The 15,552-nt window shown below is 42.4% G+C and overlaps 1 protein-coding gene across 1 annotated transcript; it reads left to right on the top strand.

Annotated features, from left to right (window-relative positions):
* On the top strand, window positions 1-14,811 carry Cavin2 (caveolae associated protein 2). The gene is made up of 2 exons (XM_027396869.2): window positions 1-2,419; window positions 12,516-14,811. The coding sequence occupies exons 1-2, from the start codon at window positions 1,937-1,939 to the stop codon at window positions 13,278-13,280; spliced, it is 1,248 nt and encodes a 415-aa protein (XP_027252670.1). The 5' UTR covers window positions 1-1,936; the 3' UTR covers window positions 13,281-14,811.
* The last annotated feature ends 741 nt before the right edge of the window (window positions 14,812-15,552 follow it).

Raw genomic sequence — 15,552 nt, 5'->3', positions numbered from 1 at the left:
TCATGAAATTGATGAAGGTAATGTTGGAGGAGCCCTTGAGTCATGGACAGTTCTACGACAGAAGGGAATCTGCAGCTGTAACAGTTAACATTCGGGAGAAGAAACCCAGATGAGTGACAGCACGAGATCTTCGGAGGGAATGATTTGAATGTCACAATTTAAGAGAGGCCCTTGGAAAATTGATGAAGCGCTCCAAGATTTTTGAAATAATGATACTCTATGATTTGCCCACAAAAGTCAAATGCAAAAGGACATGATATCATGATACCATATAATTTTGTTAGAAAATTTAGCTTTTGAAAATCAACACCAGATTCATTTTTTGTTTTAATATTTAACACTTTTGTCCAACTAAAAATGTACTAAACATGTTTTTTTCTTAATTTCTTAAAAGGCAAAACTCCAATCAAATCTTCTTTTGGCATTTTGAAATCTCTGTTCCTAAAGGCTTCACTTTCTGTGGGTTTGGGGCAAGCTATCAATAATCTGAGGAAACTGGGGGCCTCTATAATGTCTTTAACGTATCTTCCTCGTGAGCAGGTACTCATTGGGAACAGCCTCCTGGCTATGCTTTGTGGATACTCCCTGAACACTGCATAGAGCCAAGAATATGGCTCTATGGACCCAATGACTATGTCACCGTAGATCTACTGTTTCATTGGTTCACATAGCAATATTGCTGTTAAGAAAGCCACTGTCCCATGAGCTGGCATTTGTTCCTGAAATCCTTCATAGCGGGCCTGTCACAAACTTCCTGCCAATAGCACTTTCACAGTCTGGATACTTCTAAGACCAATTCAAGCATATAAAGTCGTGTTAGGAAATAAGTCCCGAATCCCAAAGGCCCAGCTAAGTAGGGCCACATGTGAGAACAGGTGTGCCACTTCACTGAGCAGGAATCTGGAGATGTCAAGCGTTAGAACCACTCCAACTCAACCCGGCCCGCAGTCACACTTCTGGGCCGTGTCAATAAATGTCTCAATGAGGGTGGGAATTGAGAAATTCTCGGCATGAATTCAGAATTAGTGGAACCAAATTAGCACTTTCTCTTTTTAAAGAGACTACTTGGGGAGAGGGGTCCCCCTTTCTGTCTTTTAAAAAGTAGAAAAGAAAAACGGAGTCTGTGATTCTAAAAATAGCATTCATTCAAAAGATTTCCATCTCTTATGTAACATTCACAGCATGCAACGCCACTTGTCTTAACATCCCTGAAGTCTAAGCTCTTTCAACTGGATTGCATCCTCTCTTGCAAGAGAAGGACGCACCAGGCTATTTTCCTTTTCATTATCAGCATAATTTCCACTCCTTTGCAAATAAGAAAGGAACACCACAAACTTGGCTGAGCAGACCCTTTCAACCCTACCCCTCCCAGAAGGGCACTCTGTGTTCTGCAACCTATCAGTCAGCTCTGGAGCAAGAGCAAACAATGCTTTCAGTTACAATAACTCGTATCCAGGAAAAAAAAATAAAACAGTGGCTCTGTAACATAGCAGCCAGAGGAAAGTTTACTAACTTTAGCCAATCAGAGCCTGGGGAGCTCAGCCAAGTTAACATGTTTCTCTCCGCCTCTAAATGAACTCATGATTGAAATACAACATTGAACTTGTTTTAAAAAGGGAAGGGGTGTAGGAAAGAAAAGCGAAGGCAGTAAAGGGCTGGGGCTTGTGGGGAACGTGGTTAGGAAGTGTGTGCTTGTCACTGAACCCTCAGTGGATCCTGTAACCTTTGCCTCCCACTGGGCGGAGTAGGGCCTTTAAGAGCAGCTGGAATGCAGTTCCTCTGATCAGCTTAGCCAGTTATTCCCTGTCTGAACCTCTGCTAGCCCTAGAGAACTGCTCCGTTCAGACCAACGGACCTCCTGCGCTCTTCACCCCAGCCCACTTCTTGCCAGAGCAAGAAACTTCCAACGGGAAAGTAGGTTCCCATCTATCCAGCCATGGGAGAAGACGCTGCACAAGCAGAAAAGTTTCAGCACCCAAATGCTGACATGCGCCAGGAGAAGCCATCCAGCCCCAGCCCAATGCCTTCCTCCACACCGAGCCCCAGCCTGAACCTGGGGTCCACAGACGAGGCCATCCGGGACAACTCGCAGGTGAATGCTGTCACTGTACACACACTCCTGGATAAGCTAGTCAACATGCTGGACACCGTGAGGGAGAACCAGCACAACATGGAGCAGCGGCAGATCAACCTGGAGGGCTCGGTGAAGGGCATCCAGAACGACCTCACCAAGCTCTCCAAGTACCAGGCCTCCACCAGCAACACAGTGAACAAGCTGCTGGAGAAGTCTCGCAAGGTCAGCGCTCACACGCGCGCAGTCCGAGAGCGCCTGGAGAGGCAGTGTGTGCAGGTGAAGAGGCTGGAGAACAACCACGCCCAACTCCTCCGACGCAACCACTTCAAAGTGCTCATCTTCCAGGTTAGTGTCCCCAGGGGACCCCTGCACATACTGAGATCATCTCAGTCTTCCAGGCTCTCACGGCCATCTTCCCATCTGTCTGGCCAGTCAAGCATCACACACACACACAACACATTGTCTTCCAGCTGCCTGCTACAGGCAACTATGAAATGTGCCCATAGGGGTTGGAATCTGCCCCGTCCTTCAGGGAACGCCTGTGGGCCTGGCAGGCTGGGGACATTTGTCAGTGAACACCTAGATGCACTTGGTAAGGGTGGGAAGCTGAACAGGTGCAGGCACCCACTGTAGACAAATTCATTTGTCTCTCTTCATTAGGAACTTGGGGCTGTGGCTGCAGCTGTTAACTGGACAGGGCAAATTAATTCAGTGGCTGTTTATTAACTCTTTGTGGAAGTGAGCTAACTGTATGAAGGATTTGTTTTTGTCTTGTTCTAACCGAGACTGCACACACATAACCTTTAAACTATCCCTTTTTCCAAAGGCTCCTGGTGTTTTAGAAACTAACAAAATGAAAAGTTGAACTAGCCTTGCTCTTTAAGATATCTTTTGTCAAAAACGTCTCCAGTCCTTTCTAGAAAATGATGTCATAAAAGTGCGAAGCAAAGTACAACTCTTTACAAGCACACTAGATATGCCCCTTGTTGCTCGGAAGGCCATAACTCTAAAGTAAAATAAAAGAAGTATTAGCAGAGGTGGCCACAAAGACCACCCTTCAACATCTCCTTCAAATGGCTGCCTTAGCATGAAAAGGCCACTTAATTTTTTAATGCATCAATGATGCAATTAATGTACCAAAGGCTATTTGGGGACAGGAAGGTTGCGTGGGGCTGTTGTTCAGCCAAGTGGTGGGCATCTGCAAATCCAAGGGCTGCCCTGCCTAATGCTGGAAGCCCTTCCATGGATGGCACTGAGCCAACCCGGACCCCAGGAAGCATTGCCATCCTGCCTTGGGGCTGTCTCCTTGTGACCATGTGAATAGGAGAGGATTTCAAAGCCATGGAGGGGAGAGGCCATAACAGATTGTGAAAGCATACAGAGAAAGCCTTCATATCCCAAGAGACATTTTGAAACTGGGATCTAAATCGAAGGACCTCCTTTTTCCTAATGAATCTTCTCTGCCAAGTTAGAACTCAGGCCTGCCTATCACCGTAAAAGGAAAGGCTCGTCTTGCTGCCTGTGTGTCCTCCGCAAATTGCATTTGAGTGTTGGGAGGTTCGGGCAGCCGAGGCTCCCGTACCTCCCAGGCTTTCACAGTCAGGAAACTTTCAGGTTTCTAATGCAGATGCAATAGCTTTTCAGGAAGCAGCTGAACTGGAAAGAGATGTGGTCAGCCATCTGAGATCCTACCTTTATTGGCCTAAGAGATCCTAGAAGCCATAGCTCTCAAGACATTTCTAACTAAATAGTGATGTGCATGTGCAGACCTGTCAAAAGAAACTTCCCTCCCTTCAGTGTGAATCAGGGCTAGGAACCCTCCTCATTCATTAAGGAGGGAAGGAAAATACTTCTCTAGTAAAGGAAAAGAGAGAGTTCAAGGGTTTGGTTTTTGTTTTTATAATACAAATGTTCTACCGGTATGAGAAGGAGGGATGGGGAGAAAAATGACTATACATTCAAGAGAACTGTGGATCTGACTATGGGGGACTTAAAGGCATGCGCTGTTGATGAAGACCCAACAAAGTCACCGCTTCCGTTGCATTGGATTGGCAGGTGTGACACTGTACATGAAATAGTAAAAATTCTCCACATAGTGAGGAAATACTGAAACAGGAGTGCTCAAGACCAAAATGGAAGCTAAGGGAATCCAAAGCAAAGTGTGCAGACTGTTCTGACCCTGTGAACAAGCACCTCCTACACGTGTAAAGAGCAGTTTAGAAGGCAGGGAACTTCAGGCAAGTGACTAGACCTTCTCTTCCCATAGGAGGGCCTCTGCTGGCTAAAGGGAATTAGAATCTCAGCTCTGAAGACATGGATGGTTATTTGAAAAACCAAATATAACTGTGGTTGCCTTCAGTGTTTTGTCTTTCTGTAAGTAGACGTTTTAATAGGGTACCAATTATACTATTGGGTGAAACAATACTTTTTATTAAAGTGGAGTACAGGATAGTGGGTGGGAAGATAAAATGTCTCACAGACACTGGCCCACTTCCTACTTTGATCATTTGCCAACTATGTTGATTGTGGACACATTTGCTATCTGTAAGCCTCTGTTTCCCCTTGAAAACACGGAAGATATCAGTAAGAGCAAAAAATAGTTGGGCTCTTAATAAGTCTGGGATAGGCTGCTAAGCAGCATTCTCTCTACCTCCTTGTCAATCCCCAAGTTACAGATGAAGACACTGAGTTTGTCTGAAGTTGTTTAGCACAGAAGTACAAAGGTGTGATTCCAAGACACACTTCATCAGACCGAGAATCTGTGCTTTCAGGCACTAGTGTTTCCTGGCTCATACCTATCCCATAAGTAAGGAATAAAGGAAATAACATACTTAAAATGATTCGTACAGACTGGCATGGTGCAAGTGCTCACTTAGTACAATCAGTTACTGTGTGAGCCTGAAATGCAGGGCTGAGACAGGAGACTCCGCCTCTACCAGGTTAGAAATTGGGTTCTTGGGCCAAAACTGACCCCACCCTTCCGAGGACCTTGAATTAGCTTTGCTTACCCCTTTTTAGTTAAGACTTCCTAGTACACACATATGCACACAGGCATTCCATCACTTTAGAATCAGCATAGCATAACCCATGAAAGCAAAGGACTCTACCCAAAATATCTACTATAATTAGACCATCCTAATATCAGAACATATATCATAGTGTGGTTGTGGAAGAGGACTATCCCAGACGTGTGGAGAATGTGGATATCAAATACAGTACTGGTACCACTTTGTGACTTGAAAAAAAATGTGATTTTCAGTACACTTGAAGCCAATGATGCAATTCTCCTTACTAAAAAAATTTATTTTCTAGGTTAGGGCAAAAATTATCTGAAAATAAGAGAGGTGTTTAAAAAGAAAATCTGCCCCTGGACTGGGGTATATTTGGTACTGTAATGTTGAGAAGATCTATGTTTGTGAATCTAGATCTATGTAGATCTGAGAAGACCTACAGTTTGTAAAATGCTGTCACGTCATCCCAAATCTACTTCTGAGTGTATATATCTGCTTGAGTATATGTGTGTATGTGTATCTGTGTATGTGAGTATATATGAATATGTCTGTGTTTGAAAGTGTATGTGAGAGTGTGAGTGTGCGTGGTTGTATACATGTATCTGCTTATGCTTGTGTGTGTGCGTGTATCCATGTATTTGAGTATATGTGAGTATATCTGTTTTTGACAGTGACTGTGTGTGTGTGTGTGTGTGTGTGTGTGTATCTGCTTGTATATGTATGTTTGTGCGTATTGTGTGGTATATATGTGTATATGTGTGGGTATATGTGAGAATATCTATGTTTGAGAGTGTGTGTGAATGTGGTGTGTATGTGTGTGAGTGTGTGTGTGTGTGTGTGTGTGTGTGTATGTGTGTGTGGTATGTGTGTGTATAGGATGATTTGTAAGATACTTATACATTCGGACTTTTAATTCCTATCTTTATTTTAAATCTACTTAAAACATGCCATTTATTTATTTATTGAAGTTTTTGCGGTGCTTCACAACACTATTGTAGCTAGTAAGCATCCAATCCCTCAGTGAATACTTTGAATTCGGCCATCAGCATCTACAAACTGGAGAAATGACTATTGCCCCTTGAATACTGAGATAAATTTGGAAATCCCAGTTAAATTCAGAAATTTTCTTTTTAATTTTTTCTGCAAAAGTTTATTATAATATTTGAGTTCAAAATAGTGGGACATAAGCCAGCATTAATAAAATAAGGCTTAGAGGCATTGATGATCAAAATATTAATGCTAAAGAAGTACCAAGTTTCCCCTTTTTCCTGGAAGCATGCCTATCTTCTCCTAACAGTAGAAGTTGTAGTGTAGAGTTAAGAGGAAATGCTTTCCGCTGGTTGAAGAGGTTTCAGGAACTTCACAGTAACTGGCCCTGAGGGTGAGGTGTCACTTACATCCTCGGAAGGTTCTGGTAATGGTTATTTGAAAAAGCAGTCTGGGAATAGTTTCAAAACCAGAAAACAAATTGAGGGTGTACATGGACAGCTTGCACTTTCATCTACATGGAGTTGTGAAATTGGATGAAAAAGCAGAGGAGAGTTACATATTTGCAGCAGATACATTTCGGAAAAATTGAGTCTATAGATGTGCTTTAAGCACTCATCCTTTGGGTTCCTTCCATATATCACGGTTTTAGAAGTATGCTAACAATAAAATCTTCCTATGACTTTTAAATCAATTAGTTTAAAACAGAACTTTATCCAAAATCATTGCTCTAAAAGCTGTTCAATTGGTATGGACTGGAAAGAAATGGGAATATGGGTAATCAAAGATGCCTTTATATGAAAACTCTGCATGTTTGTATCACAAGTCAATATCCCCTAACAGAATATTGGTTTTGTCATGTTACTTATCCAGTGCCCTTTTAGTTTATGAGATTAAAAAATATCATTTCTTATTGTTATTATTTATACTTAGCAAGTGTCTGCATTCCCCCTGACTCTAGAAGTAAATAACTGATCAAAGTTAGTATTCCTTTGGTAAAAAATTACAATCAGATAGATAGATAAGCAGATACATATACACATACATACATACATTCAGGCTCGCTAGAATCTGCATCAGATATAGCCCCCCCCCCATGCTTCCCACTTTTTACATACTTTTCAATGAAACCCAGGTCCTATAGCTTTTATTCCTGTTCCTGTGAATGGTTACTTCTTTTTGTGGCATGTAGGTTAAAATCTCATAATCAAATATGTTTGATCCGGAAACCTTTAATAATCATTTAGTTTAACATAATTTTCTATGAAAGAAACAGGGTCTGAGAAACAAAATGACTGTTGAGGTCTCATTTCATTGATAAGAGAAATTACAGAATGGAATTGTGAAAGAGGTAAATATAAAAACTATAATCGCATTGTGGTAAAGTTCATGCTTCTGAGTTTTAGTAGACCAGCTTTTAAATAACTCTGTGTGGCTTAGTTTTTGTTTTGTTTTTGTATTTTTCATGTGCAACAAAGAACACCTAAACAATGTGATCTTTAAAAAAAAATTGAACCCTTGATAACACTGAAAATAATGAGACTTTTAAATCCCCGAGAATGTGAAAGACTGCCCAGGGATTATAACTAATGCATTTTATTCTTATGACTTGCTGATGGCACTGACAGCTGCCCTAGGGGTGCAGTTCTAATCAATGGCTTTATCCACTTGGCAATCTATACCTCAGAAATACAAATTGGAGAAAACCATCAATGTGTAAAGGAGACCTATAAATCAGAATGTCAGGTGGCACAGTTTCATTTTAATAACTAGTATTTAGAGATTGTTGGATAAAATATTCCATGGATACAAATTTATGTTCTTCACATCCCAGCAGGATGTCACCCTGTCCCTGTTATTTTTATCTAATAACAGGAATGAGAAGGGAGTGACAGGAAAACAAACAGCTGGCCTCACTCTCCTGTCTGGGAGGTTTAGATGACTTAAAGTTGATTTCCTTTCCTAATACTGGTCACGGAGTCTTTTGTTTTTAAGTTTGCTTGTCTGCGTATGTGCAGAGAAGATGTATACCGTCGACTTCAAACCAAGAAGTGTCCAGCAGGCTGGCGGGTTTCTCTGCATTGATATTTACATGCACAACTGGGACTATTAGTTCACAAGAATCAATATAATAGCAAACAAGCTGACGCTCAAGGAAAAAATGCTACTTCTCAAGAGTTCATTCCAGCCCTTTCTCCAGTACACTACAAGCATATCCATCATATATGTTTGAAGTTTACTATTTAATATTCCCTTCCTTTGAAAATCTCCTAAGGGTCCTTGTTAAAGGTCAGAACCAGGAACACCTGCATCAGTGGAGGCTGAAGACCTTTTTGAAAACAAAGGACAAATAACCACCTGAACCTAGGGGTTTCTCCTAGGAAGAGCTGCTCAAGGAAATAATCCATGGGGATTCTCTGTGCCATTTCAGGGAGTCACATATCCCAGGTAGACAAATGAGTAGCTAGCTTCAGTGAGCAGCAGCAGAACTAGGATGTATACTCAAGCCTCACTCTTAAAATAGTTGTCAGTCTAGGAATCTGTAAGAGAAAGCAGGTCACAAACTCTACAACTGAAGGCTGAGCACAGAAGTGCCACCTCGATTGTAGACATGTGATGCTGAGACGCGTAAGAGGACTACATACTAGACCATATGCACTGACGAGAGAGCAGCTACAACAGATTCTGTTTGCCCTGAATCCCCACCGCTATAACAGTTGAACACAGTGCTTTGTAGGATTTGTGCAGTGACTTTGAAGGAAGGGAACTGACATTTTTCTGGTTCTAAACAAACATTTTGGAAAAAGAAAAAGACCCATGTGCTTAGGAATTTATAAATTTCTGTGTAAAAGGAAAAGAGTTGCCTTCAAAGAAGATGCCCAAAGAAGCCACAAAATATATACACTGTCCAGTAGACAGAACATAAAATATTGCCTATTTACTTAAGTGACAGCAGAGACACAGAAGCCAGCCAAGAAGACAGCTCAGTAGTTTCCAGTTGCATAAAGACACATCCAACTCATTCCAGATTATCTCTGCTCCTGCTTAATTAATTCTATCATTGGCATCAAAGAGCTCATGTGTAAATTTTCCTGTAAATTTTCCCATTTCCCAACAGAGTTCAGCTGGGTTTCTACTTTTCCACACCACCTCTCCCCCACACCCACATCAGAGTATCTATCGCAGATGTTACAATTTACTTTCTAACAAGCTTTCCTCAAAGCTGTCCTTGAAAGATTCATGCTAAGAGGGACAAAAGAGCCATAAGACTCAATAGCAACTCTGCTTTGGTAATAAAATTTATATTTAAGGGGAAAAAATCATTTTAATTCTACCTCTTGTTAAAGTTGAAGAACAGAAAGTTATCCTTTTGGTTGCCCTGGGAGATTATGGTATAGACAATGTACCTTAAGGCTTAGTTTTTGCAGTTTTCTGCCTGAATTCCTTCTTTCCTCACTGAGAACTTTTAATAACATTTCACTGAGCTCTTGGTTTTATCCTTCCCTGCAAGCAACAACTTCCAAACCTGCTCAGCCCTCTTAATCAAACCCCGGGAGAAATTTTGCTTTAGGACTAGACATCAGAGCCCTAACTGCTTCTGTAAGTCGATCCCATTCTGTAATATTCATCCAGCCACTGGAGACAAAACCCTTCTCTCTGAGGGAGACGGCAGTTCCCCTCAGGCCTTGCTTTTCTAGTTTCCCCAGTGCCACCAACATTGAGCAAACTTCCTTCTAGATACAGAACGGAGAAGGCCCATTCCCTTACAGCCCTCCAGCCTGTCCCACTTTGAGCAGTCTATACTTCATGCTCTTCTTAGAAAGCCATCTTCCCCAATGTGCTCATCCAATAAGTAGCTGTTAACCTTTACATGTAGAAACCCAGTGGTGAAGAAAAGACAAAAATCCTTCCAGGAATTGTGTGCTCGTGAATCAGAAGCAACTTCAGCTTGAAGCCTGGCAAGCTGTTCTCTTCAAAAGTCCACATCCAAAAGGACTCCTGGGAACTACCCACTGTCAATAGCTCCTCCGTTAAGTGGTGAGGCCTAGGCAATCATCTACACCATCTGTGCTGAAATTTGGGCTAGGCTTGTCTTTTGCGGGTCTTGTGCAGGTAACCCCAACTGCTATGAGTTCTTGAGTGTGACGCTTGTGTCATGTACGGAAGACAGACTTTCACGGCACTTCTCCCTTCCTCCAGTTCTTACATTCTTTCTGCCTCCCTTCCTTGGTGTTCCCTGAGCCTTTGTGAGGGGAGGGGGATTGGTATCAATGCCCATTTAAGGCTAAGCACTCAGTCTCTTACTCTCAGTGTAAGGGGCCGTTTCCTGTATTATAATGGTGCCTAAAGACACCAAGATGTAAATTACTTTACAGGCGCTGGGTAATTTCCATTTCTTTGATCTCTGCCTATCCCGTGGCTCATTTTTGCCTGAGGAGCTGAAGCCATTTATAGGGTAACACGTCCAGTTGTATATCTTCCGATTGACTGCTGCCCACTATAAAGGAACACTTCTCTGACCAAGGACCCCAATGGCCCTGGTCTAGGATTACAAACACCGATATTGAAAAGCTACTTTTACATCACGACCATTCAGCAAAATAACAATGACAGAGTGTACACTAGGGACCATGATCTCCCTAGCCACGGGCTTTGACCAGGCTTATGGTACCAGAAATAAACTCCCTTCCTATAAAGCAGGCCTCAAAACCAAGAAGAAAGCAGTTAGTTACCCCATAACAGTCATACCACTGTTGCCTGGGAAGCAGGCCTTAATCCGGTCAGAAAGCAGCTAGTTGCCCCATAACAGCTGTCTCACTATTGTGCCAGGAGCTGTATCTTGACTGGCAGGTTGGTATTATTATAGGATGGGGGGCGTGTAATACTGTGTAAGGGGTGTCTAATACTGTGTAAGATCACTGATGTGTTTTCTCTCATAGCAGCCTTCGTAACACCTTCCAGCACTGTGAAAAGTAGTCATTGGGGAAACTTTTAAATCCACAGACTGCAGTTAGTTTTTCAACCGCCAAGTGTGCTGGACCAGCTGAGATGCAATCAGGTCACCTGGAGGCTCTGGGGGCAGCATAGGTGGAAAGGAGTCTGGATCCGTGCCTTGCTCTCATTCCTGAAGAAGCCCCAACGGCCCTGAGAGTGCATTTTGAAAGCTGCTAATCTAGGTCAAATCCTCTGGTTCATATTTGGAAGGAACAGGAACCCAAGGAGATTAAGCTATTTGCTGAAGCTCCACAGCCATTTAGCAGTACAGCAAAGACACACTCAGGCCTCGGTCCTGCCACACTACTCCATCTTGTGCTATTATTTTCGATGAAAATGTGAGAGTACCTTGATAATGGATTCTTGTGTAACAGTGAAAACAAAAAACACTTAAAACTTTAAGGTGTTCTTATACTATGTGGCCTGAATCTGTCATGTTCAAATCTCTCGGTGAGCAGCTTTGCACTTTGAAGATAAATTTTTCTGTGAGAGGCCACACTTGCCTGCCTATGTGAGGAGCTACAGGCAGGGTGGGGGATGGATCCTGAAGAGGGTAGGTTCCCCACCTTCTCTCCTCACTCTTTGCTGGAGGTGAGGCCAGAACTTCACTGCCCAAAGAAGATACTTCTAGACGCTTGACACCATATCTGGTCACACATTTTACCTCATCTTGCTCCCTTACTGATTCTCACAAAACACATCCTGACCCACATGGCTTAATGAGCAGGCACTAGAAAGGCTAATCCTTACTTATATCACTCAAAACAGGTGTGTGTGTTTATGTGTATGTGTATATGTGTATTATGTGTATACACGTGTGTATATGTACATGTGTTTGCATGTGTGTGTATAAATGTATATGTGTGCATACGTGTGTGTGTGTGTGTGTGTGTGTGTGTGTGTGTGTGTGTGTGTGTGTGTGTGTTGATATTGGTCAATCCAGCCATCCCCTCTAATGCCTAGTGGAGAAGGAGGGAACTAATCGAGCCTCTGGGCTGTCCATCACTTAAGGACTTCTCAATGCCCTCCTCTGCCTCCATTTGTATTTTCCAGCCTGAACCTGAGGCATGTCTGTAAGTGAGATTGCCACAGAGGCTGTGCCCCCTTACCAGAGGGAAGGCCTCTGGGTTCACAGGGCTGTCATTTACTTTAGCTTCTTTATCTAGGCAGCTTCCTGGCCTATATGAGTCAGGCCACTTCCCTCTGCCTGTCACGGATACAGCCTTTGCCAGCTACCCTCATCGTATCCCGACTGGCAGGCCTTGGCCTTATCCAGCCCAAGGAGAATGACTGGGCCCAAACGAGAGTGAATGCTTCCTATTGTAGAAAACGAAACCACACTTTGCTTCTATCATTTCCATTGCCCAGAATACAAACCCAAATTACAGCAGTTCAAGACTATTTGTAAAATATGCCATTATCATAAACCACACTGCCTTTCTTTTCAGGAAGAAAGTGAGATCCCTGCCAGTGTGTTTGTGAAGGAGCCGGTTCCCGGCCCCGCAGAAGGCAAGGAGGAGCTCGCTGAGGAGAACAAGTCCCTGGAGGATACTCTACACAACGTGGACCTCTCCTCCGATGATGAACTGCCCGGTGATGAGGAAGCCCTGGAAGATAGCGCAGAGGAGAAGGTGGGAGAAAGCAGGGCAGAGAAAATAAAGAGATCCAGCCTGAGGAAAGTGGATAGCCTCAAGAAAGCATTTTCTCGCCAGAACATCGAGAAAAAGATGAACAAGCTGGGGACAAAGATCGTGTCTGTTGAGAGGAGAGAAAAGATTAAGAAGTCGCTCACACCCAACCACCAGAAAGCATCTTCAGGGAAAAGCTCCCCCTTCAAGGTTTCTCCCCTCTCTTTTGGTAGGAAGAAAGTCCAAGAGGGAGAAAGCTCTGCGGAAAACGATCCCAAGTTAGAAGACCAGATGCAGAATGACCGTGAGGAGGGCTCCTTCACAGAAGGTCTTTCAGAAGCATCCCTCCCCAGCGGCCTGGCGGAGGGCAGCGCAGAAGATGCAGAGAAGCCAGCCTTGAAAGGGAACAACTCCGGCGTGGGCAGCAACGCTGACCTGACCATTATGGAAGATGAAGAAGACGATTCAGCGGACCTGCAGCAGGTGAGCTATGAAAGCGGCTACATGCTCAACGCCGAAGAGATGGAAGGATCCAGTGAGAAACAGGTCCAGCCGGCTGTGCTGCACGTGGACCAGACTGCCTGAGTGCACAGCCACAACACTGGGCCAGCTGCAGAACCCAGCGCTGGCTCAGCAGCATCTGCATCCCGGAAACCACCTCTGCACCTCTCCATCTCCACCTGCTTCCCGCTGTGACTGTCCAGACCATAATTACTGGTCATACAGTATCCTCAAGATCAAGGAAGCAAACCGCCAGGGATTCCACTTTTAATTTGCTCTTAGGTTCTGTTTGTGTAGAATTTCTCCACTATTGGAAGAAGAAAGAAACGGAGCAGTTAAAAGTCACCAATCTATTTGGCTTAGTCAGAAAACCTAAAGGATATTTAAGACAGTAGTCATGAAATGTGATTTTTTTCTCATCATACTATCAGCTTGCTGAATAGTGTAGCAGTAATATAGTGAATTCTTACTAAAGTCTATGAATGATTATTCTTCAAATATGTGATATAGAATACACATAAGTCCGTAAGCTGCAGATATAACTCTGTATTTTAAGAAAAAAAACATTTACAAGTGATAGAGCAGAATTCTCGGCTGATTATTCTCTCACAGAGGCCACTGTTTATTACAAATGGGGGCACTAAAAGGCTATGATGGTCAGGTAAGAGCATGAGGGATGCTAGGCTAGAAAACTAAGATGGAAGGATTGGAAAATGAGAGAAATGGAAAAAAAGAATGCCAAAAAGAATGATGACAAAGAGAAACAAAGGATGTGCTTAAAAAGTGAACTGTTGAGATTTTAAATCTATTTTGCTCTTCAGATAACAATATGAAAGAAGTTCATACGTCTTGCAAGAATATGTCTTATCTTCCCAATATTTTCATAGTCTAGTATAAAATAATATAACCAGATATCCTGATATAAAAGTTGTGGTTCTTCTTGCTAAATAAATGACAGAACACATCCTCCTGTGAAGAAGTGAAAAAGGACATTGTCTCTTTAACATTGGCATACTATGTCTGTAATCAGTAGCATGTACTCTTCTGTGGGAAAGCCAGTCACATGATTCTTCAATATTTTTTCATTTTGAAGTCACCTTTCCACTCCAAATATGATATAGGTTTATGAGGTGTTCAAACCTGCATGTTTAGGAAGAGAAAATTTCAGTTTTCCCATTTTTATATACACAATGGTAGCGTCATTCCAGGCAATGTTTTATTTATACATTAATTTCACAGGATCTTAATGTGTTTTAACTCCTAAAAGCATACTAGTATTTTATGCCATGTGTATGCTCATTCTGTCTAACATACTAAAAAGTTGCTTTATCTTTTTTCATTACAAAATGCCGATGTTTTCTAAATTACAGTGTAAAAATAGGAGACCCGGGCTTGAACTCTCTCCTCTGAGTGTGCAGTACAACAAGTGTCTGAATGGCTGGTGATTCTAAGGAGCAGTCACAAGCTGCCTCTGACTGTAAGAAAGGGGATGAGATGAAAACAGTGTGTTGATGGCGTGGCCTATTCATCTGTGCTCCTATGTGGCAACAAATGTAACCCCATATACCGAATTATTGAACTAACAATGCTTGTGTGACATAAGATTAAATAAATCAAAAATAAGAAGTGTATAACACTGTCAGTTTGTTTGGCAAAACAATCTTACAGGCAGAAGGAATTGATTTCAAGATGTTTTCTGAATGTAACAGCAATGTTGATGGCTGCAGTTCTTATTTCCCCTATTAAATCTGCTTTCTTTTTCCCCTTGATCTCATTTAGAAATCCAACACTCATTCTTCAAGTTTAACTTTCTTGACAACACCTTGCCAGCTCTATAGCATCTGGATTTATTGCAGCAGCTTGATTAATTTGATAATGCCATCTGCATTCAATAGTATTGCACCAGGTCTTATGATACCTTCAGTAGTCCTGAAATTCTGAATCTGTTGAGCTGTTCATTCAGTTTGTTCACTCAGATACACTTTGTCCCCTACAGTGCCATAGACTCCTTTACATAGCACCCAAAGCAAGCTTGTTCCACCTTCTATGGAGTGCCTGCCATTTAATGTGGCTGATGAGTTGGAGGATCCACGGTCCATGAAACATTTCCACCTCCCATTGCAACATACTTAATTTATTCCTATACACTAGATGCTTGTCAGTGGAAACTGCATACGAACATCCTAAGTTTTACTGACAATCACATTTATTCTAAGTTCCACAGTCGAAGCTTTAAAATCCCAAGCAATAAAATAGAGAATTAGCACAGATAATTGTTGGGAAACACACACTATAGGGATTAGAACAAGCAGCGTCTGTGGCAATGGAACCTATTTGTTTTTTTATTATTGTTGAA

This window comes from Cricetulus griseus, chromosome 2 (assembly GCF_003668045.3).
Source record: "Cricetulus griseus strain 17A/GY chromosome 2, alternate assembly CriGri-PICRH-1.0, whole genome shotgun sequence".
NCBI lineage: Eukaryota > Metazoa > Chordata > Mammalia > Rodentia > Cricetidae > Cricetulus > Cricetulus griseus.
The sequence above is the reverse complement of the archived record's forward strand: the minus strand, read 5'-3'. Positions and strand labels throughout refer to the sequence as shown.